A 23,125-nucleotide genomic window follows, 5' to 3' on the forward strand; every position below is an offset into this window, starting at 1 on the left:
ATGACCCATTTGAATAGGTAAAAGTATACTTATCTGAATATATAGAATAGTACCTAATTTTTAACAAGTAGAAAAGGTGCATGTAGAGGACTGTAACAAGTTTATTCTAATAGGTAGAAAAGTACACCCGGATAGAAAGGTACCTATCTGGATACAAAGGTACCTATCTAAATAGAAAGGTACCTATTTCAATAGGTAGGAAGGTAAGGGGAAAGCACCAAACCATTACGATTGCTTAGCACTGGAATTTATGGTAGGAATGTTGGGGGGGGGGGGGGGAAGGAATGGTGCCCAACCACTTGGACGGTCGGAGATTGAACGCCGACCTGCACTGCATGAAGCAAGATCGTCGCTCTACTGTCCAGCCCAAGTGGTTGAACGTGAATAGGTAGGAAAGCACCTATTCGAAATGGTCTATAGTGCCTCAAAGTGTTTTAGAGAACCTGGCACTTTTGGCAACTATTCCAGTGCCTATATAATGGATCTTCCTCCCAACAGAAAAAAATCTTGCACTCTCACCATTGCTATCACTCCACTAATTGTGGTGGAGGTATTAGTACCACTTGGAGTGATTCAAGTGCCACTTTAAGAGTCACCTGGCTAGGCCTCGGCCCCCTTGTTACCTGTAGAGGTACACCCATCAGTCCACCTGCTGTCATGTACAATGTCTGTCAACATTGATGGTAAAGCTTACCCCTCTCATGTTTAACAAGAGGTTAAACAGAGGTTCACGTGTGTGTACGTGACCTCTTCTACACAATTGGTTTCTTTCCTTCTTAAACAGTATTCAACTTTAGAGACAGTCAGGGTTTTTACTCTCGCTATATCTCCAGACTCAGAGGTAAGAAACTTTGAAGTTGGAAAATAGAACATTTAATGAACGCGATTACACAATCACGGCCAGCAAAGCTTTTATCCCAAGCCTAAATTGCATCATCTTTACATACTATGCCTGAGCTGCCTTGAACACGATAATCATATTCGAATCATATACATCAATTATATAATACCTTGCACCAAATACACCTGTCTCCTCTGGTATGGAAATAAACCCTTAATTATACATGTACGTGTGTGGTATATTAATAAATTATATATATTATATATATATATATATATTACATAAATATATACATACATATATATATTTCTATTTATATATATGTTATATATATACACACACACAGGCTCATTAGCTCTGGTACTTAACAGTTCAATCATCATATATGTACATGTGAACATTATAAAGACATATGAGGGAGAATTCTACAGTATTTCAATAATGGCATCAATAAATTAAAATGGTCCAATCACCTGGTCCAATCACAAATATACAAACATATGCGTATCACTCAGATTACAAGTAACACCTTGTTGGGCCCCTGCACTAGGCTGTCCCAATATTTTACTCTGGTACATTTGGTAACAATCGCCTCTTCGTGGATAAGGCTGGATAAATCCTATATTTAACAGTATGAATCAAGTGAACACTATAAAGTCATCTCTTGTTGCATTATTCACACTAACTTTGACACGATGTACAAGGCATTGAGAAATGCAAATTTATTATATATAGAATCTTCTAGAGATTGTCAAATTAGACATTTGAACTAAAATATTATACAATATTATACAATATCATACAATTATCTTATTATGCAAAGCGCCTCTGGTACACATCTGGAAGACCAGTATATTAGCTATTAATACGGGACATCATTAATGGCATCTGTGTAGGGAGGCGGAGCATCTCTGGCGATCTGACTTGGATAAGAGGGATTAAAGTCCTCTTCCAAGTCTCCAGACGGCCCCATGTAGCCGGCAAGAGGCGTCACTGAATAGCCATGCATTGGCTCCACAGGTGACATGGAATAGCTTAGAGAAGGTCCCCCATGTGGCGCAGAATACCTTATGATTGGTCCACGTGGCACCGAGAAGCCAGAAGTTGGCCCACCAGGTGGCAAGGAGAAGCCTCCGGAATGCACGGGGTAGCTTAAATTAAGTTCTTCAGGCTGTAACGAGTAACTAGTGTTTGGTCCTCCAACTGGTATTGAATAGTTTGAGGTCAGTCCTCCAACTGGGGCTGCGAAATCATTAGTCATTCCTCCATTTAACATCGAATAGCTTGGAGTCTTTTCTTCAAGCGAAAAAGAATTCCTTGGAGTCATTCCTCCTTGCGATCCTGAATAGCTACCACTGTGTACTTCAGACGGATGCAGGTAGCTAGCAGAATATCCTTCATGTGTTAATGTGGAAGCTACCAGTCGTTTTCAATGGCAGTTCTCCAGACTGTTCTTGGTAAGTAGGGCTGCCGTCTCCAGCAAGTACTGGAAAGTCAATACTCTTACTTTCTGGCGGTGAGTAGCAAGTACTGGATTCAGTCTCACTAGGGGAGGGAAGGGCGACTCCACTGCAAGAGCTGAGGCGATCTGGTTGGTCAGAGTTCAATGTGTTGTAGTCCTGGCGAGGAACATCACACAGCCGACAGAAGAACATGATCATGACAGCTGTACAAGAGGAAAATATATTTGAATTTTAATGAAAGGGACAACTTTCTTTAATTTGTTCCCCCCATCAATTATTTTGATCTAGGACAGAATTTTTGGGGTAACCGAGTTAAAAGTTATGGTTTGTCCTGTAAATAAAATCAACATATCAAAGTGGCCCAGTTCAAATATTTATGCCTATGCTCTGATATGAGGAAATTAATATTTAGACATTTATACGGAATTAAAAAAAATACATTTAAATCAATTTAATCAAATTAAAACATTTAAATAAAATTAACATTTAGTCACCAACATTTTTCAAGGCATGAAAAAAAATTGGGTCGAAAGATATTACGAGACATTTCACATCTAATTTTACCCCTTGACCATCCAAATATTACACTAATGGCTATTAAACTAAAATTATAATTTACTGTTGTGTTTCAGGCAACATTTCAAGAGAAGGTTTGCAAAATAAATTTTACAATGTCTTACGGGAACAGTCAGAAAGCATAAATAACACTTCAAACATTACCTCCTGCAGCAGCAAAGATGAGGCCAACAGCGAGCATATCGCTGCCCACCGCGCACAAAATGATGCCCAGACATAGAGCCAGTGAACCGAACGCCCCAAGACACACCACGGGATAGGACGCACACTTGCACCTGCTGTCCTGATAATGTAGGGAGAAAATCACACTTTACAGTACCAAAACGAATCCCAAACATAGGTGGAAGGGTAAGCAGTTATGTCAACATGTGGGATCAGATTGAAAATGAGTAAACTTTTCACAAGTTTTCAGTCATTTAAATTTGTTTTAAAGGGAATAAATGCTTGATGGACACATGTACCAGTGAAGACGTTAGTATCTTACAATATATGCCAATCATAACAGATATCACTGTGCTATACGAACTATACGCACTGTAACCCGTAAATTCAGAACACGATTACATAATACAAGTTACGTTAAGTGTTCATGAATTTTAAAACACATTCTGGGCTCTAAGCTATCTTTGCCACAGGGTAAGTGCTTGTTGTACATTTCCAAACAAAAGTCATATATTCACTTAATTAAATGATTATTTTGAGTATTATAGTCAAGGAATTATGTATTACCTTAATTAAACTCCATAAAATTCCCCCCTCCTTCCAGATACCAGTTTGTTGGGTTCCATTGGATTTTGAAGCCGTAACAACTTGGGGCTGTTGCTGCTGCTCCTGCACGCTCACCACTTCCTCCTGCTGTTTTGCCACTTCAGAAAAAAATAAAAAAAATATTAGCTTTATTGATTTTTTCAATAAATTTTCAATTTTTTCAATTTTCAAAGAAAATTTTTTTCATTAGCCAAAATATAATTATACATCAAACAAATCTACGTACATGCGTGTGCGTAGGTCGTGTACCTAGTGTGCCAGGGACAATATGTGGCGGGAAAGGTTCCTCGGGGAAATAGTTATCAGAAGCAAGCAATTATCAAAAGGCACCAAATCGGAAGGCTATGTCATCAGAAGATAAGGATGAACATTATAATTCAGTGGGCGGGAAGGCTACATACGAGGGAGAAAATTTATTTTGTAATATAATAAGAAAACTGCAGAAGGCCCATTGACCAAGTCATGTGAGCTCCAGGAAGTGAAGATACTAATGATATAGCCATGTATCAGTGATCTGACTCAAATCGGGTTTTTTAATTGATCAATTAAAAATTAATCCAAATTGTACAGACCATTACAGTTTGGTCTGTTCTTATTGTAATAATATTGTAGTGCAATATTTGGTCTGAAATATTGTTCCTATTTTATGGTTTTGTAATTTGCTTTATAGCAGATTCAATGTTTCTTTGGAAAATTATTCTACAATTTACTAGAGGCCCTCTCCCAATCAGTTTGGTGAGAATTTCATGAATAGAGCATTACATAATTGGTCATTTTTTACTGAATATTTATGCATATAAATTCTAAATTTAAATTCTTTGGATGCTTGCCCTATATAGCATCTACTGCAAACTTTACATAGTACAATATTTTGTAAATGACTATCACTAAGGGCAGTTTCACTTATAAACACACACACATTTACATAATGCATACAAGTATTTCAACATGACAAAGGATTTGATCAATGATTATCATGAATGTTCACTATACATTTTTACTTCCATCTTTACTTGTGAAGTTAAAAAATCATTCTCCAAGGCTAACCTTACCGATTCACTTGGCCCCACGCTAAGAGATGCGTTTCATTGAACCTGTCACCATTTTTATAGGGAAAAAAGGTATATATATTAGAGATGTTAGCTAGTTGTGCCGAATATATATAATGCAGTACCCGTGGCGCAGTGGTAAAGCATTCGCCTGGCGCTTCACGAGCGTTTTGGCCTGGGTTCATTTCCTGGGCGGGAAGGATTGACTGGGCGCCATTCCTTAACTGTAGCCTCTGTTCACCCAGCAACGAATGGGTACCTGGTGGTTAAACAATTTGGCGGGTCGTATGCCAAGGAAAATTAGGATTAAGGACCTGCCCGAAACGCTGTGCGTGCTAGTGGCCGTACAATGTAAAAATTATTATATATATATATATATATATATATATATATATATATATATATATATATATATATATATATATATATATATATATATATATATAACAAAATAATCAAGAATGATGAGGTTAAGTAAGGTGTTCCAAGTTTCATCATTATATGTTTTCTGTTTGTTACAGTTTGTCTAGGGAGCCGGTCGGCCGAGCGGACAGCACACTGGACTTGTGATCCTGTGGTCCCGGGTTCGATCTCGGGCGCCAGCGAGAAACGATGGGCAGAGTTTTTCACCCTATGCCCTTGTTACCTAGCAGTAAAATAGGTACCTGGGAGTTAGTCAGCTGTCACGGGATGCTTCCTGGGGGTGGAGGCCTGGTCAAGGACCGGCCGCGGGGACAAAAAAAAAAAAAAATAAAAGCCCCCAAATCAACTTAAGATAACCTCAAGATAACGACAGTAAGACCTTGATTACATGGTGAACAGAAGCGCCAACAAGAATGACAAACGAACTAGTTAAGCTCAAAATACTAAATTCTTTCCAGCTATATAAAAATTATAATTAAATAAACAAATATGAAGTAAACAATCGGTTGCCATTTTCTGATGGACAGAATTATATCCGAATTTATTTGTTTCATGATAAGAGTTGGCAACTTAAAACATAACAGTAATTGAAATATTTTTGTATTTTAAAATACTGTAGTCAATTAAAATAATAGCCGATATTATTTACATTATAATTATTTTTTAATTTATATCAATATTAGTATAATTATTTTTATTATTTTTATTAATGATTCTATGCCTCATCAGAATTGTAATGTTAAAAAATAAAATGTAATAATATGCGATATGTTAAAAAAAATTATATTAAAAGTTTTAAAATTATTTGTGGAATATATAATATAAAAAAATTATTATCCCAAACAAATAACTATGATAAGAATTATATTAAATTATAAAAATTGAGATTTATTTATGACTTCTATATGAACTTGACTATAAACGCTGATATCGACAAAAATCATGTAATGTTAGTAATATAATCATTTTAATTCATTGTGTCGGGGGACAGGAAGCCAGTGTGTATTCATACACGTTTGGCTTTTATCAAGATCCCTCCCCTCCCCCCCATGGCAGATTACGGACCCCGCCCAAGATACAACCCCACAACACGCTGACTAACTCCTGGGTACCTGCTCGAGAGGGAGGGAGGGAGGTGAAAAGAAATGGGAAAGGGGAAAGAGGGGAAGAGAGGCAGGGTGGTGAGAGAGCTGGGGAGGGGGAGAGAGGAAGGGGGAAGAGAGGTAGGGCGAAAGAGAGGAAGGGGGGAAAGGGGAAGGGGGGAAAGAGGAAGGGGGGAGAGGAAGAGAGTTGGAGGGTAGAGGAAGAGAGAAAGGTGAGAGGAAAAAAGAAGGGGGAGGAAAAAAGAGGGGGGAGGAAAAAAGAGGGAAGAGAGACGATGGGGGGAGGAGGAAGAGATACGATGGGGGGGAGGAAGAGAGAAGGACGATGGGGGGGGGAAGGGAGAGAGAGACGATGGGGGGGGGGAAGGAAGAGAGACGATGGGGGGGGGGGAAGGAAGAGAGACGATGGGGGGGGAAGGAAGAGAGACGATGGGGGGGGGGGAAGGAAGAGAGACGATGGGGGGGGGGAAGGAAGAGAGACGATGGGGGGGGGGAAGGAAGAGAGACGATGGGGGGGGAAGGAAGAGAGACGATGGGGGGGGGGAAGGAAGAGAGAGACGATGGGGGGGGGAGGAGGAAGAGAGAGACGATGGGGGGGGAGGAGGAAGAGAGACGATGGGGGGGGGGGAAGGAAGAGAGACGATGGGGGGGGGAGGAGGAAGAGAGGCGATGGGGGGGGGAGGAGGAAGAGAGACGATGGGGGGGGAGGAGGAAGAGAGACGATGGGGGGAGGAAGAAGAGAGATGATGGGGGGGGAAGAAAGAGACGATGGGGGGGAAGGAGGAAGAGAGACGATGGGGGGGGAGGAGGAAGAGACGATGGGGGGGAGAGGAGGAAGAGAGAGACGATAGGGGGGAGAGGAGGAAGAGAGAGACGATGGGGGGAGAGGAGAAAGAGAGACGATGGGGGGGGAGAGGAGGAAGAGAGAGACGATGGGGGGGGAGGAGGAGGAAGAGACGATGGGGGGGAGGAGGAGGAAGAGAGAGTCGATGGGGGGGGAGGAGGAGGGAGAGAGAGACGATGGGGGGGGGGGAGGAGGAGGAAGAGAGACGATGGGGGGGGGAGAGGAGGAAGAGAGACGATGGGGGGGGAGAGGAGGAAGAGAGAGAATGGGGGGGGAGAGGAGGAAGGGAGAGACGATGGGGGGGGGGGAGAGGAGGAAGAGAGACGATGGGGGGGGGGAGGAGGAAGAGAGACACGATGGGGGGGAGGAGGAAGAGAGACGATGGGGGGGAGGAGGAAGAGAGACGATGGGGGGGGGAGAGGAGGAAGGGAGAGACGATGGGGGGGGAGGAGGAGGAGGAAAAGAGAGACGATGGGGGGGAGAGGAGGAGGAAAAGAGACGATGGGGGGGGAGGAGGAGGAAAAGAGACGATGGGGGGGGAGGGGGGGGGAGGAGGAAGAGAGAGACGATGGGGGGGGGGAGGAGGAAGAGAGAGACGATGGGGGGGGGGGAAGGAAGAGAGACGATGGGGAGGGAAGGAAGAGAGACTATGGGGGGAGGGAAGGAAGAGAGACGATGGGGGGGGGAAGGAAGAGAGAGACGATGGGGGGGGGGGGAAGGGAGAGAGAGACGATGGGGGGGGGAAGGGAGAGAGAGACGATGGGGGGGGGGGAAGGAAGAGAGACGATGGGGGGGGGGAAGGAAGAGAGACGATGGGGGGGGGGAAGGAAGAGAGACGATGGGGGGAGAAGGAAGAGAGACGATGGGGGGGGGGAAGGAAGAGAGACGATGGGGTGGGGGGAGGAAGAGAGAAGGGGGGGGGGGTTGGGAGAGAGAAGGGGGGGAGGATGAGAGGGGCGAGTGTGGGGTGTTTGTACGTTAAGAAACCAATTCATACCAGATAAATCACATACCAGAAATATCACAACCGCTACACTAGCTATACTCACTTATTTCAATCATTTTCGCTAGCTGCGGTGAGTCCCATGTCTATCTCCCTCCTCCATGAACGAGAGGCCCACCAGGCGGCGCCACCACCTACACACACAAGCTCCTCTTCCTTACTTGCAGCTTACAGTTTATTAACATGAGAGCTGAGGCCCCATGTTGACACTTCGTTAAGATCATTACGCTGTTATTCTCAGACCTTTTATACTGTTTTCTCTCTTAACGGAATATTTATATTTTGCATCTATGTTTAGCAATACTAATTTCTAATGAAATGTACGCCACTCTGGGCCATAAATGTGGGTGGTGGTTGTTTTTCGTGTTATTGGAACGTGGAAGGTGGCAACCCGCTGGTCCTCCCCGCCAGACTCGTCACCGCCTCGGTAGTGAACCGTTTTCTACAATATTTCAGGTTTTTCCATCAAAATATTTAATATTCGCAGCACTTTTGTAGAGTTTCTAAGTTTGTTTGCGTTTTTCAGCGGGGCGAACAATGTACTTTCAACCACACACTTCGTCATTTAAGTCCAGTAAGACGTAGAAAGTCTGCCAGAGGTGACGTGCGTGAACTTTTGATGAGGTGCGACCCACGACTGATTCACCTAGCCCTGTGTTGGGCCAGGAAGCCTCCGTACCCCCTCCCACACCCGCAGGGATGGAACTTAGCCCCTCCCACGAACACCCCCATACCATGTCCCCCGCTTCCCCTGCCCTATCCCATGACAAAGTACCGGCCAGTATCCTGTTTTCTCATCCACCCCATACCAGTCAGAGGGAGGGGGGGGAGTCGCCATTCTTACTCATTCCCCAGGCAAAGGAGTGACTCATACCCAAACGTTTTGTCCATTAGACAATACCCCCACCTTTCCTCCCCTCCCGTTTCCAGGCCCCGGATGACACCCCCCACCCCCCCATTGCTACTCTACCCCCAATTCCTACCACCCTCCTGCCATTCCACCCACAACTTCCCCTCCCCCACCTCCCCAATACCCTTATATAATATTCATGAGAGGCCACTAACACTAGTGGCCTCGACGAGGACAGGAAGCCCGGCGGCTTGTCGAAGGTCCATATCCACCACCCCCAGCACTCTCCCCCAACCCTCCCTTCTCCCGTAACCACAACCTTCTCCCCCAGCCACTACCTCCCTCTCTCTCCCTCTCTCACCAGCAGCAGCAGTCCATCCAGCAACCCTCCCGTACCAGCTGACTTTCTCCCACGGCGCAGTTTGTAAACATGGAGTCCGGATCCAGTTACATAAACGTTGTATCAGCACAGGTGGACGACCAGTCCAACTTCCATGACTCGCAACTTTACTATCTCTACAACTTTATTTCCTGCCTGAAACGCTATGCTTGATGGTGCCTTTACAAGTCTTATGAAAACAGATTAGTGAATTTAACTTACACTTACTGAAAGACAAATGAAGGGAAGATATGATTGAAATTAACGAAATGTCTAGTCGGTGAGATATTCAGCAAGTGTTGAGAAGGAATTAAACAAAAAATTAGAATTTGATTATGTAAACATTGTTTCTTCATTAAAGCTGTAAACAAACTCCCACGTAGCGTCTTTGCAGCAAACTGCATGGCATGTTTAAACATTTGCAGATGCAGTGTGCAAATCGTGCTTGCTTCTCATGCGTTTCTTCATGCAACAAGGAATACTTACTTACTATACTTACTACTTATAAGGAATACTTATTACTAGTCGTCTGACAGCTGTTTTGGTATGCATACGGGGGAATGGCCAGATGTTGGCTTGGGGAGAGCGGGGGGAGGGGGGAAGAAAATTCAAACACCGGAAAAACTCACTCTCCTCACGGTCAAGGAAACCACGCCTCCCCTCCGTCTCCCTATTCATCCCAGACCGAAGGTACCTAGACCCCCCCATTTCCTCCGCACACTGTGAACTTGTACCTCCATCTTCCCTCCACTCCATCTATGCCGAAGCCTCCCAGTAACCTTGATCTTCCCACACCACTCCATCTCCCACCTACACTAGCCTCCCTCTAGCAACCAGTACGGTTAGCAGACTTCTAGATGTTACCACTGCTGGGCTTAGGCTCGGCTACAAGTACCTCTGGGAGTTTGTAACATCTGTTGGTGTAGATTGGACTAAATGTAAACCTGTCATCAGAACTATTCGCATATTTTGCGTCATTATATAATGGAATGTGAAAAAAATCGCGGAATTCAGAGAACACCATCAAGGTAGTCCAAGAAATGTGAGTAAGTACTTCATTCATAATGTCCTGCCAGGAATCTAAGCGAAGTATCCAAAATTTGCTTACTGTAGGTAATGCATGCACGTGACTAAAGCTGCCGCCCAGTTGGGTGGGTGTGCATCAAGACTAGTAACTAACTCACCATAGATGTAAAGTGCCTTGTATAGTGACTTGTGAGCCTCTTGTGGAATCACTTGTGATTCAAAAGATTATTGATGTGGGAATTTGTGTAGGGGATTGTATATACATATGTGTGCGTATATACATATGTATGTGTGCGTATATATGTACATGTATATATAGGTATATGTACGCGTATATATAATTGTGTAACTAGTGCCAAAAAGATTGTTGCTTGCTTAGCTAAATGATCTAGGGGGTTCAGTTCCTAAACCGATTGTGTGCCTCTAACCCTTTACACTACCGCCCACGGGATGGGTATGGGGTGCATAATAAAGAAAAAAATCTTCCTCCACCGTGATGCTGGTCAACATTACAGAAGCACTCTGATCACCTAATGTGGTCAACTGCTCAGTAACTCGCACAGTATAACACAGTATAGCAGTAACAGTGTACTGTAACAGCTCTCTAACCTTGCCTATATAAAACCGGCGAGAATGTGTGTATATGTGAATTACTATTGCAAAAACAGTACAAGTTACAGGATGAACAACCTAACTGGGTTTCTTCCTATTGAGGGGGGGGGGGCGGTCTTGTACATGCTGCTATGGCGGTGTGTTCACTCACAGGATGGTTGGTTGTTCAATAACTCACTGCACTATGCGATGTATAAAGGGTCCAACTGTCCATGGATCACAGAAGGTTTACCTGTTGGTTACCATAGTAAATGAATGGTTCCATCTGTTTGCTTTAGTTTTATTAACACATTTAGGTATATTTGCTTCTATGCAGCCACCCATAAACAATATAAAGGGGAGTACAGTATCAAAAACTAGCTACGTGATGCTGAAAGTCCCCATCACAAAGGATCGTTAGTCACACAGGGACATGTGATCAGTAGTCTGCACTGGCAAACTGCATTATGGGGATATCCTCACGAACACAAGACCAAATGTGGTAGAAAATATCTTCATATTATCTCAGATTCCCACCAATTGAGTCCTCCCTGTAATCTGGACCTTCCCATCGCTCCACCTTCGCCCTCTGAATGTTTAAAACATTCCAAGCTAAAGTGATTCTCAGTTAGAACTAAGAATGTGATCCAATATTTGTGACAAGTAAAACTATCAGAAACACCTAAATCACCTGTGATTGCTGTGCACAATGCCAGCTCTCGAACCCTCCCATGAAGGACAGATGAAATATTGATATGGTGGTTAGTGTTGAAATAGAATGACCAGGTCTGTGGTTGAAAATAGACTGATTATCCAAGCACCTTCCCCTCTCATCAGGACGAGAATATCACACATCTCCTCCTCCTCCTCCTCCTCCTCCCCATGCCCAGGACACACACACACATAGATAAAGACAGTCTATTTAACACAAGGGGAACACGCACAAGGGGACACAGGTGGAAACTGAGTGCACAAATGAGCCACAGAGATATTAGAAAGAACTTTTTTTAGTGTCAGAGTGGTTGACAAATGGAATGCATTAGGGGGTGATGTGGTGGAGGCTGACTCCATACACAGTTTCAAGTGTAGATATGATAGAGCCCGATAGGCTCAGGAATCTGTACACCTGTTGATTGACGGTTGAGAGGCGGGACCAAAGAGCCAGAGCTCAACCCCCGCAAACACAACTAGGTGAGTACACACACACACACATTCAAATGTAGATATAATAGAGCCCTGTAGGCTCAGGAATCTGTACATCAATTGATGTACAGATTCAAACAAAAAAGTAGTTAGTAAATAGTTGAGGCGGGCCTAAAGAGCAAAGCTCAACTCCAACAACTAGGTGAACACACACCCTCTTCCATCCCCTGGCCCAGGATTCATATTCCCTCCGCCGCAGGTCCAGGATACACATTCCCTCCTACTTCCCAGGCTAAGGATATGTCCTACATTGTGGATTTTTTCTTGAAACTTACTGTTATTTGAACAGGGAATTTAGGCGATATAAAGCGAACCAACCAGAACAAATTATGTCTGGCCGGGATTCGAACCCCAAAGTCGAGAACGAACCCGACTGTACTACCGGGACAGAAACTTTCAATATGCAACAGAGATATCCATCTCTGACACTAGGACAAATATGGGGGAGTGGGGAGAGGAATCTCCCCCCCACTGCTGAATGCTGAAATCCTCGATTACCCGGCGACTTGCTGTCCTCGGGTAAATTCAGGTGCCGCACGCAGTACACAAATGTCTACGGTTAAGAAACATGTTTTTACTCATTAGAGACTACATAGTGGGGGGTGGGGGGGGGGGGGGGTAGGTATACTATAGGACTACGAGGAGGCCTAGTCGACGACTGGGCCGTTGGGACGCTAAGCCCCGGAAACACCTCAAAGTAAGCTACACGTTTGATACGAGAATGGCAGTTCTTGTAGAGTCTACACTAATACTTGTTCCTTTAAAAAATGTCCAATCAAAAGATATTAAGGTACAAGGAATTGTGACAATGTTCAAGTATTTGGCTACTTTTACTGACCATTAATAATTGTCAAGGACTGGCAAGCAGTTTATACCTACAGTACATATTCAGAGGCCCTCCCCCCCCCCCCACTCCCGGATGTAAGGGCATAACAGGCTCACTAACTACTGGGCATCAATTTACTACTAGATGAACAGGACGCATTAGGTGATTTTAACCGCCGCCAGCCCTATCAGTCCAGCCTGAGATTAGAACCCGGAATTAGAAATAGTAGTTACCGGCAGCACGTTATTCTATATATACATCGTCATTCTCGATCAATAACATCGTCATTCTCGATCAATAACATCGTCATTCTCGATCAATAACATCGTCATTCTCGATCAATAACATCGTCATTCTCGATCAATAACATCGTCATTCTCGATCAATAACATCGTCATTCTCGATCAATAACATCGTCATTCTCGATCAATAACATCGTCATTCTCGATCAATAACATCGTCATTCTCGATCAATAACATCGTCATTCTCGATCAATAACATCGTCATTCTCGATCAATAACATAGGGTCGTGTGTACGAGAGACCATAACAGGGCACAGTAAACTTGGGTATTGACAATTTCAGCCATGAGAAAGCGAAAGGTTCGTAATTTTGTATTGTTTATTTTGCAACAGTCTAAAGATTAATGTTAAACTCCCGTTTATATTGATTAATAAATTGCATAAAATATTGACCGGTCGAATATATGTTTAAGCTACAAATTAAATTACCAGCTGCTCCATTCTCTATTCGAATACTAATGATTAATTCCCAGTTCTCCCCCAGCAAACCACACCTGCGTGGAAGCCTCCTCCAACTACGAGGCTACCTGACCGATACGATCATCATGGTCAGGAATGACTGCCCATGTAATAATGTCGCGGGTTTACCGGTCGTTTACTAAAGTACCAAACCCCATATTGACTTGATGCAGTTACTTCCAACATCTCTAGTACTTACGGGCTATTCATGCCCGTGCCACCTCTTGGGTGGCTTAATCTTCATCAATCAAACTAGTGACACATGGGTGACCCTCAGAACGTCAACTGTGGAAAACCTCATTCTTGAGATTGGATTCAAGGGGATGGGCAGCTCGCACTGGATGTGTACTATAATTGTGTACTATAATTTCATAAGAATATCAGAATGAAGGTAACTGCAGAAGGCCTATTTACCAAGTTCTTATTTATATCCGTACAATCTCCTTCATATAACTGTCTAACCTATGCCTGAAACATCCGATGGACCCCACCTCTATTATGTTGTGCGGTAATTGGTTTCACAAATCAACAACCCTTTTACCGAACCTGTATTTACCCAGGTCTTTCCCAAATCTAAAATTATTCAATTTATACCCATTACCAGCACTCAAGCACAAACGCCTTCTTCGCCGCGACGGAAAGCGCGCACCAAAATTTCATCTGAATATCGACACAGGCACCAAGAGAAGTGATAAGAGGCACGTACAACCACCATAACCACCTCCAGCACGGTGATTATACTACCTACAGGTCGCCGACAACATGGTGGCCACTGACACCAGCCTGTTTTGTGCAAGCGAACATTCTTCCCGCTCCTGCAACCTTGAGTTTAACCCGTCATGATCTGCAATACCACCATCTACAAGTGCAACACAAGATACCTCCAACCACGAGAAATCCAGCTCCCGGACAGATTCTAAAGCTACAGTGAACACAATCCATGTATCCACACCACGGACGTGCTGGATTTAGAAAAAGACAGTGACCCCCCCCCACCCCCGTATCCTGCTCAAGATATCCGGCATATTGTCTCTCCCCAGCTGAACCGGAAACGTACCATCACCACAATTTTTTCAGAACCGAGAAGTTTGCACACGTTTTCCCATTAACTTGTGGGATAAACATTGTATACTGTATTAAATACACTGTATACTGAATGATATTTTGTAATAGAAAGTAAAATTCATGCATGGTATAACAGCAACTTGAACGAGCGCATATATATGTACGTTTAAAATCAATTTAAAACTTTATATCAAGTAGTTTAAAATTTCACAATAGAAATTAATGTCATTAAAAAAATATTGCATGCTAAAATGCAATTCGCATTTTAGCATGATGAAATTCACACCAAGGAGGACTTAATCTACAGTTTGGCACAAAGAATGATAACTGCGCTGTAATTCAAATGATAATATTCGAGGATTTTACTTCCTATGAATATTTATTAATTGAAATAGTGACTCGGACCACGGAGGAAGAATTGAAACAAATTTCCTTAAGTTTGTTGTTATTTTAGAGTTAGCTACTCAGAACGAAGTGTCCATGTAGTACGGGCTATGGTGAGCTCTTAAGAATTTCCTTAAGGACTTTCGTATATTGATACATCTTCAGAACGAGTGATTTACAAGTCATGTTGTTGTTGTTGTTGTTACAGATTTAGCTACTCATAACGAGGTGTCAATGTAGCACGGGCTAAGGTGAGCCCGTAATGCACAAGTCGATTGATTGATTAAACCACCCAAGAGGGCATGAATAGCCCATAAGTGGTAAAAAAATTTGTTCAGTAAATCAGTTCAGTGTGCTGAGGTATTTATTCGTCAGGCTGCTATCGCGGGGGAGGATAATGCTTTGACAATATTTATGAGGGTGTTCAGGTGTTGGACACCTTTTTTTACCAGAGGAGTAGCTGTGTTGATGGCTTCAGGTGCACAAGTCAAGTAATGGACATGTATATAGGCAGGAGAGAGAGGTGAAGTAAAGTGAGGTATAATGACAAAATGAATGAGAATTAGGTGGATACAAGAGCCACATAAGAACCGCAGAGGGCCCATTGGCCCATACAAGGCAGCTCCTATTTTTACCCACTAATGGTTTAAGGGCCCACAAAATAAGAGTTGCATCAATAGGCCCACACATGGATAATAATAGCATCATAGTAAATATTTGCAATGAATTAGTGAGACAAATGTGCATCAATGATCCTACTCAAATCGCCCGCTAATTGATCTATCACTACTAATTGAAATAGTGTAAATAGAGACCCCAAAACTAGTCATAAGGTTTCCAGTATTGGCAGTTAGTATTTTCCTAATAAACGTTGCACTGACAAAACATTAACGATTCACAGATTACAAGTTCGGATCGCATGTTAATACCGCCTTATCAACTGGTGTTATATGCAAGTTCTTCATAATATCTAATACACGAAAAGAGGAAATCAAAACTGAGCCCCACACAAACTATTTTGCTAGAATTAAACGAAACGCAAAAAAATCCTGAAATAGGAGTTATATATAGGCAACCAAATTTTGTCAGTGAAAGCAAACCATCTATGGGATGAAATATGTAGAGCATATAGGTCAAACAGCATTTGTGTCATTGGTGATGAATTTTAGTAAAATAAACTGGCTTAACAGAACAGGGAATAATGATTTTCTTGAATTGACAATTGCTTCCTTACGGAACCAACGTGTCGAATATGTTAGACTTTTTAAACACTAATTTAGTGTTTAATAGGGAAATGCAATTTAATGACACTGAAATAGGAAGTGAGCCAGGGAACAGTGATCACAGAATTCTGATTTAGCATAGAATGGAATAGATTTGTAGGAGAAAATTCTGTTAAAAGTTTTCTGTAAAGTAAAAAATCTGCCAGATTTTTGCTAAGCTGATTTTAATGGCTTAAGATATTTTTTGGGGTGAAATAGATTGGAAAGTCATGGCCACTGGGGTGGGTCGGTCTTGGAGCGAGACATGAACCCAGCGATGGGTGATGTAAAAAGATTTTGATTTGAATTCAAACTATAACTTGTTTAAAAATATGTTAAGCAAAGCGCAAGAACGTAGTATACCATACACACTTAATAGATCGACTAATAATGACCCAAAATGGATAACAAAGTATCTGAAGAATCTTATAGGTAGAAACAACTTGGTACAAAAGGATTAGGAATTGGGAAGTCAGTTTAGAACAAGAATTCGTCCAACTAGTTATGAATGTTAAAAAAAAAGATGAGGCAAAAATACTGAAGTTTGCATAGCAGGGCAAGCAAAAAAAAAAATCCTAAGTTTTTTTTCCAGTTATATCGAACAAAGATTAGGAAAAGGATAGGCCCATTAAAAACAGGCGGGTCAGATAACTGATAATGAAGAATTGAGCAGTATTTTTAATAAATATTTTATCTATTTACTAGAGAGGAACTGCACATTATGCCTTCAGCCGAACAAGTCTATGTGGATAGGGAAGAGGACAAGGTTGACTAGCAGTTACCAAGGAGGATGTTATTAAACAAATAATGAAACTCAAACCAAAATTCCCCAGGATCAAACGAAGTGTTTGCCAGGGTACTTAAGGAATGCAAATAGAAGCTTTGCGATGCATTGTCTACCATATTTAATAAATTAGAGTCAGGCAGTGCGCCAGAGTCGTGGAAGGTTTCTAATGTGGTTCCAATTTTCAAGAAAGGAGATAGATCACTTGCGTGAAACTATCGGCCAATTTAACGTCTATTGCGGAAAAGTTACTTGAAAACCTTTTACTTAAAACAAGTAACAAGTTACTTGAAAGTTACTAACCTCAAAACCTTACATTTGTCAGCATTAAACTGCATCTGCCAATCTTTTGACAATATCGAAACCCTATTTAGGTTCCAGATATAGAACCTTTTATCTTGAAGTGATAGTTTTGTCTTTATTTCCCTCCCAGTTTTTGTGTCGTCGGCAAATTTGCAAATATTGCTGCTCAACCCTGAATCTAAATCATTTATATATATTATAAATAACAGAGGTCCCAAGACAGAGCTTTGAGGCACTCTACTTACAACATTTTCCCACTGACTTAACCCATTTATACTAACTTTTTTTGGTATAGCCATGCCCTAATCAAGCTTAATATAGCACCCCCAATACCGTGGGCTAACTTTTTAATCAATCTCATGTGGCACTATCAAAAGCTTTGCAAAAGTCAAGGTACACAACATCACAATCCTTACCACTATCAACTGCCTCAACTACGCTGGAATAAAATTATAGCAAATTTGTTAAACATGAACTGCCATTTGTAAAACCATGTTGTGAATCATTAATTTGTTTTTCAAGATGGTGACGGATGATATTTGCAATTATCGATTCGAGTAACGTTCCCAGAATAGACGTTAAGCGCGATAGTTTGACGCAAGTTATCTATATCTCTTCTTCAAAATTGGTACCACATTAGCATTCTTCCACGATTGGCGCTCTGCCTGACTAATGATTTATTAAATATGGTAGACATCGGCTCGCAAGCTCCTCTTTGTATTCTTTAAGCACCCTGGCAAACACTTCGTCCACCCCAAGGGATTTGTTCGGCTTGAGTTTCACTATTTGCTTTATAACATCCCTGGTAACTACTAGTCAACCTGTCTTCCCCACCAATATGAACTTGTTCGGCTGTAGGCATAGTGTTAAGTTCTTTAGTAAATACAAAGATAAAATGTTTATTTAAAATACTTAAGTCATCTCCGTCATTATCAGTTATCTGACCTTTCTCAGTTTTTAGTGGACCTATCATTTCCCTAATCTTTGTTCGGTATAACAAAAAAACTTTTGTATTTGTCTTTGCTTGCCCTGCTATGACCAACCACTTGGGTTGAACTGTAGAACAACGGTCTCGCTTCATACAGGTCTGCGCTCAATCCCCCAACCATTCAAGTGGCTGGACACCATTCCTTCCTCATGTCCGATCCCAAATCCATATCCTGACCCTTTCCAAGTAATTTATAGTCTTGATGGCTTGGCGCTTTCCCCTGGTAGTTTCCTTCCACTGCCCTCCTATGCATATTTCATAGCTTCTTTTTGCCCTCCCTATCTTTTTTTTTTAACATTTCTAAGCAGTTGGACGAGTCAAGCTGACTCACTCAGTTCAAGGCTGACTTCCCCGTGCTTAATCTTATTGTACCAAGCTCTCTACTTACAAGGTTCTTCAGATACTTTGTTATCCATTTAGGGTCATTTTTTTTCAATCTGTATAGTATACTACGTTCCTGTGCTTTGCTTAGAATATTTTGAAATAAATTATATTTTGAATCAACATCGAAATCCCTTCATACGCTAATTTCACGTCTCGCTCCAAGACCAGCCCACCCCTATGCCCACGACTTTCCAATCAATTACACCCAACAAATTTCTTGGGCCATTAAAATCAGCTTTTCGGAAATCTGGCACTTTACCAGAATGTTCTTACAATTTTATTTCATTTTATGCTAAATCTGATTTCTTTGTGATCACTGTTCCCGAACTCACTCCCTATTTCGATATCATTAATTTGTCTCCCTGTTAGTTAACACCAAGTCTAAAATATTATTTTCCCGTGTTGGTTACTTAGTGTGTTGCTTAAGAAAGCAATCGTCAGTTATATCTAGAAAATCTTCATTATTCCCTGTTCTGTTAAGTCGGTTCATTCCCCAAAAAATTATAGTCACCCACGACACTGTTTAATCTAGATATTTCATCCCATAGATGCTTTGCTTTCAGTCTACGTTTGGTAGCCTGAATATAACTCCTATTATAAGATATTTAGCTTTTTTGTTTAATTCTTACCAAATAAATCCACAAGGGCCGTGACGAGGATTCGAACCTGCGTCCGGGAGCCTCCCAGACACTGCCTTAATTGATTCCCCCTGAGACCATTTAAAATGTTCCCTGACATATATGGCTACTCACTCTCCTTGTCTAATATATCTATGAAATAGTTTAAATCCGTTTATTTGATATTCCGCTCATTAAGATTTGTCTATCTCTTCATATGGAAACATTCTAATATGCGGGATTAACTTTACCATCCTACGCTGGACGTGTTCTAGTGAATTTATGCATTAAATAGCATGACAACCAAGGCAAGTGCATAATCTAAATGGGGCCTAAAGATATCAAGATATTGCTAATAAGTAACAAAAGCTGATTAACCAGCAGCAGTAACACCAGCTAACTCTTCCATAAAAAAAATCTTTGGTAAGGAAAAGCTCTCAGCCTGCCGACAAGAGTTAAGTTGTCTACGCATGTCTAGTTCCACCCGCTCCTGCTCAAAATTAGTTAAATAAGCACTTTACCTTGACTCCTCTGATCCAACAGATGACAATTCGCGCACCTGAAAAAATGAAACGTGTTTACATATATAAAAGGGCAATTATAAAAAGTTTATTTCAAATACAATCGAGTAACAATACAATTAAGACTCAAGAACAATGTTAACAAGCATGGAAAAGGTGAAATTGCAATGGAGATTAATTACAGATTGTATCAACAGCAGGGAGTAGGCAAGAGACATGATTGCAATGGCTGAACGGAAGGCCATTTAGTCCTGTAGTCCTAAGAACGATGGTAACTGCAGAAGGCCTTTTGGCCCATACGAGGCAGCTATTTATAACCACCCAAACTCAAATATATGTAACCTACGCTTAAACAATCAAGGGATCCTACTGCTATTATGTTACGCGGTAATTGGTTCTACAAATCAAGAACCTAATAATACTGGACTGGTGAGGCTATGGTTAAGCATCAATGTTATTTTAATGTTAGTGAAAAATTTCTTTATTAGCGCATTCCACTAAAACCTTAAGCTAACTTAAGTTAAAAGTACTGTGTATTAATCTATTTAGCCATCTGTTGATCAAAATTATTTAAACATTCTTAAAATACTTACAGTAATATGATCTATAAGCCATAACCAACGGTAGAAGCCTACTAGTTACATTGTCAAGAATGAGGATTTTCACACGTGAATCAATTTTGTATCGCAGATTAAACAAGATGAATACAATTAATATCTTCCACATTTATCTGCATAATTACCATCCTGATATGACCGCTCCATCGCCCTACTCGTTAACACTAAACCTAATGTGACTTATTGGGAAACATTATATGCCACCTTAAGCTTAGCCAATAGATACGTTGTGCATATTATCTATCAAACTACCTTTACTTCCATAATGCTGCAATGTGCTTAAAATACTGACAAAAGTCTTCAGACACCATCGAGGGTTCCTTTTACAAGTCGCTGGCTTCCTGTCGCCGTAGTGGGCACTATGGAGAAATGGTGGCCCCTCTGGTAAATTTAAGTAAACATTACCTAGGAGTTAGGATCCACTAGCCATTGGAAATGGCACAACATCTGGGGCCCACAGCATGATGTTTAAAGTTTACCAGTTGAGAGGCGTGATCAAATAGCCAAAGCTCAAGCCCCGCAAACTAGGTGAATACAACTAGGCGAGTACAGTAAATATGAAAACAATGAAGCCTTAAGAATAGTCAAACGAATCTAAAAAATATTGATTATTCGACTCTACGAGTCGCTGGTGCGCTCCTATCTAGACTACTGCGTCCTAATATGGAGACCTCACCTTCAAAAGGACACGAATGATTTTCTGCTTTGGAGAAAGTTCAACAGTGACAATCATCTCAGAACTTGGTCAACTGTCATACCACTTTACCTTGCGGTTACTTTGCGATGATTTCAGGGCTCAACGCCCCCGCGGCTCGGTCCTCGACCAGGCCTCCTCGTTGCTGGACTGGTCAAACAGGCTGTTGGACCTCGACTCAAGAAAGCCACAAGACTAACAACTGTAAACCAGACCTGACAGCTGAGAACTTTATAATACTGAACAAGTTGGGAGGTTATTAATACAGATCACTTTTAAATGTCAAATATAACCCATTCAAGATGGACAACAGCTTTAAGCTCAACAAACCACAATGTACCACAAAATAGTTGTTTTTTTCACCCATAGGGTTATAAACCCATGAACCCGCTTAACCACTGTAAATGTAAATGCCTTAAGTTCAAAATCCAAATGGGAAAAAAATCCTTAATTAAATCTGGAAGGAGGAGGAGAGGGGGGGGGGGACACAGAGATCTGAAAAACCGCCGGCTTCCTGTCCCCGTCTAGGCCACTATAGATGGTGGCCCTAAATTCATTATACGGGCCCCTCCTCCTTCCGTCGTTCTGAATCATGCTCATCATGCTAACCTGCATCCTCCCCCCCCCCCCCCAGGTCTTGGGCACTACACACTGTGGCCCAACTGTCTCCGTTTCATTCATATTTACATCAAAATGTCACTTTTTTGTGTGTTGGGCTTAAGGCCAACCACGGGGAAGGTTATTAGGGCCATCACCAGAGCCCTAATGACCAATTAGCCAGTACACCTGTCACTCACGGCTGTGTTTTGCCTAAATACCCAAAATATAAAGAATAATAACGAATAACGTAAGCCTAAGTGTACACAGACACGGAAACACTACTTTCTATATATTGATCGATTAAAAAATTGATTGCTTTAACACAGACCTATTGAACTCACAGCTGTGAACCACGTCGATCGCCTGCTCGTAGTCAAATGACCACACATCATGAGGTTGGACCCTAGGACACGACTCACCCTTGGTTGACCATAATATCAAAACTGGCAACCTGTAATACAGTTAAGCTTCTGACCACTAGAGGCGCTGATGCTCCCTCGTTACTACGCAAATGCATATAATGATTGCTGCCATTGTCATTGCAACATTTAAATCCAATAAATATTCTGTAGTGTATATATACAAGAATTTCATGAATTTTATGAGTAGCAGATTTAGTGTAAACAATAATATACGTGTTTTGGATTTAAGTATCAAATTATTTGGTAGATAGATTCATATAGTAATGCAGACAGCAAGTCACAACAACGTGGAGGAACATTTCACACCCAACCCTTACATTTAGAGATAAAAGAAGGGTTTTAATCTGATTGAATAGAGCGGTCCCAGAGAGACCGCATACAGCCCAGCGCCTGTGCCAGGTAAGTCTACTACGGGGCTCACCATAGCCCGTGCTATTTGCAACTTTTTATTCCGAGTAGCTGAATCTAAAACAACAACAACAACATCTGATTTAAGATTAAGCCACCCAAGAGGTGACACGGGCGTGAATAACCCGTAAGGTTTTAATTTTTTTATTATTATTTTCTACCACAGACGTGGTAGAGTAGCTTCTACCACTGTTAAGAAACAGTGACACTGTACCCTCTCATCCTCACATTCTTACCTAACAAATTGACCTTCTCCGCCACTCTTGATTACGGGCTATTCATGCCCTCCACACACGAAAAACAGAGCACAATATTCTCTCCTTCTTGACCAAGGTCGATGGGTGTAATGCCGGCGCCATCTTTAAGGATC

At 41.8% G+C, this 23,125-nt stretch overlaps 1 protein-coding gene across 1 annotated transcript in view; it reads right to left on the reverse strand.

The window, feature by feature from the left end:
• Nucleotides 1–857: 857 nt before the first annotated feature.
• Nucleotides 858–23,125, reverse strand: part of LOC123762285 (uncharacterized) — a 35,960-nt gene continuing 13,692 nt past the window's right edge. Inside the window, exons 4-8 of the mRNA XM_069327401.1 lie at nucleotides 22,254–22,376; nucleotides 20,015–20,052; nucleotides 3,610–3,746; nucleotides 3,025–3,163; nucleotides 858–2,507 (exon numbers count right to left, since the gene is read on the reverse strand). Coding sequence (XP_069183502.1) covers nucleotides 2,239–2,507; nucleotides 3,025–3,163; nucleotides 3,610–3,746; nucleotides 20,015–20,052; nucleotides 22,254–22,376 — 706 coding nt within the window. The 3' untranslated portion in view covers nucleotides 858–2,238. The remainder of the gene's footprint in view (nucleotides 2,508–3,024; nucleotides 3,164–3,609; nucleotides 3,747–20,014; nucleotides 20,053–22,253; nucleotides 22,377–23,125) is intronic.

Source organism: Procambarus clarkii, chromosome 2 (assembly GCF_040958095.1).
Source record: "Procambarus clarkii isolate CNS0578487 chromosome 2, FALCON_Pclarkii_2.0, whole genome shotgun sequence".
Lineage (NCBI taxonomy): Eukaryota > Metazoa > Arthropoda > Malacostraca > Decapoda > Cambaridae > Procambarus > Procambarus clarkii.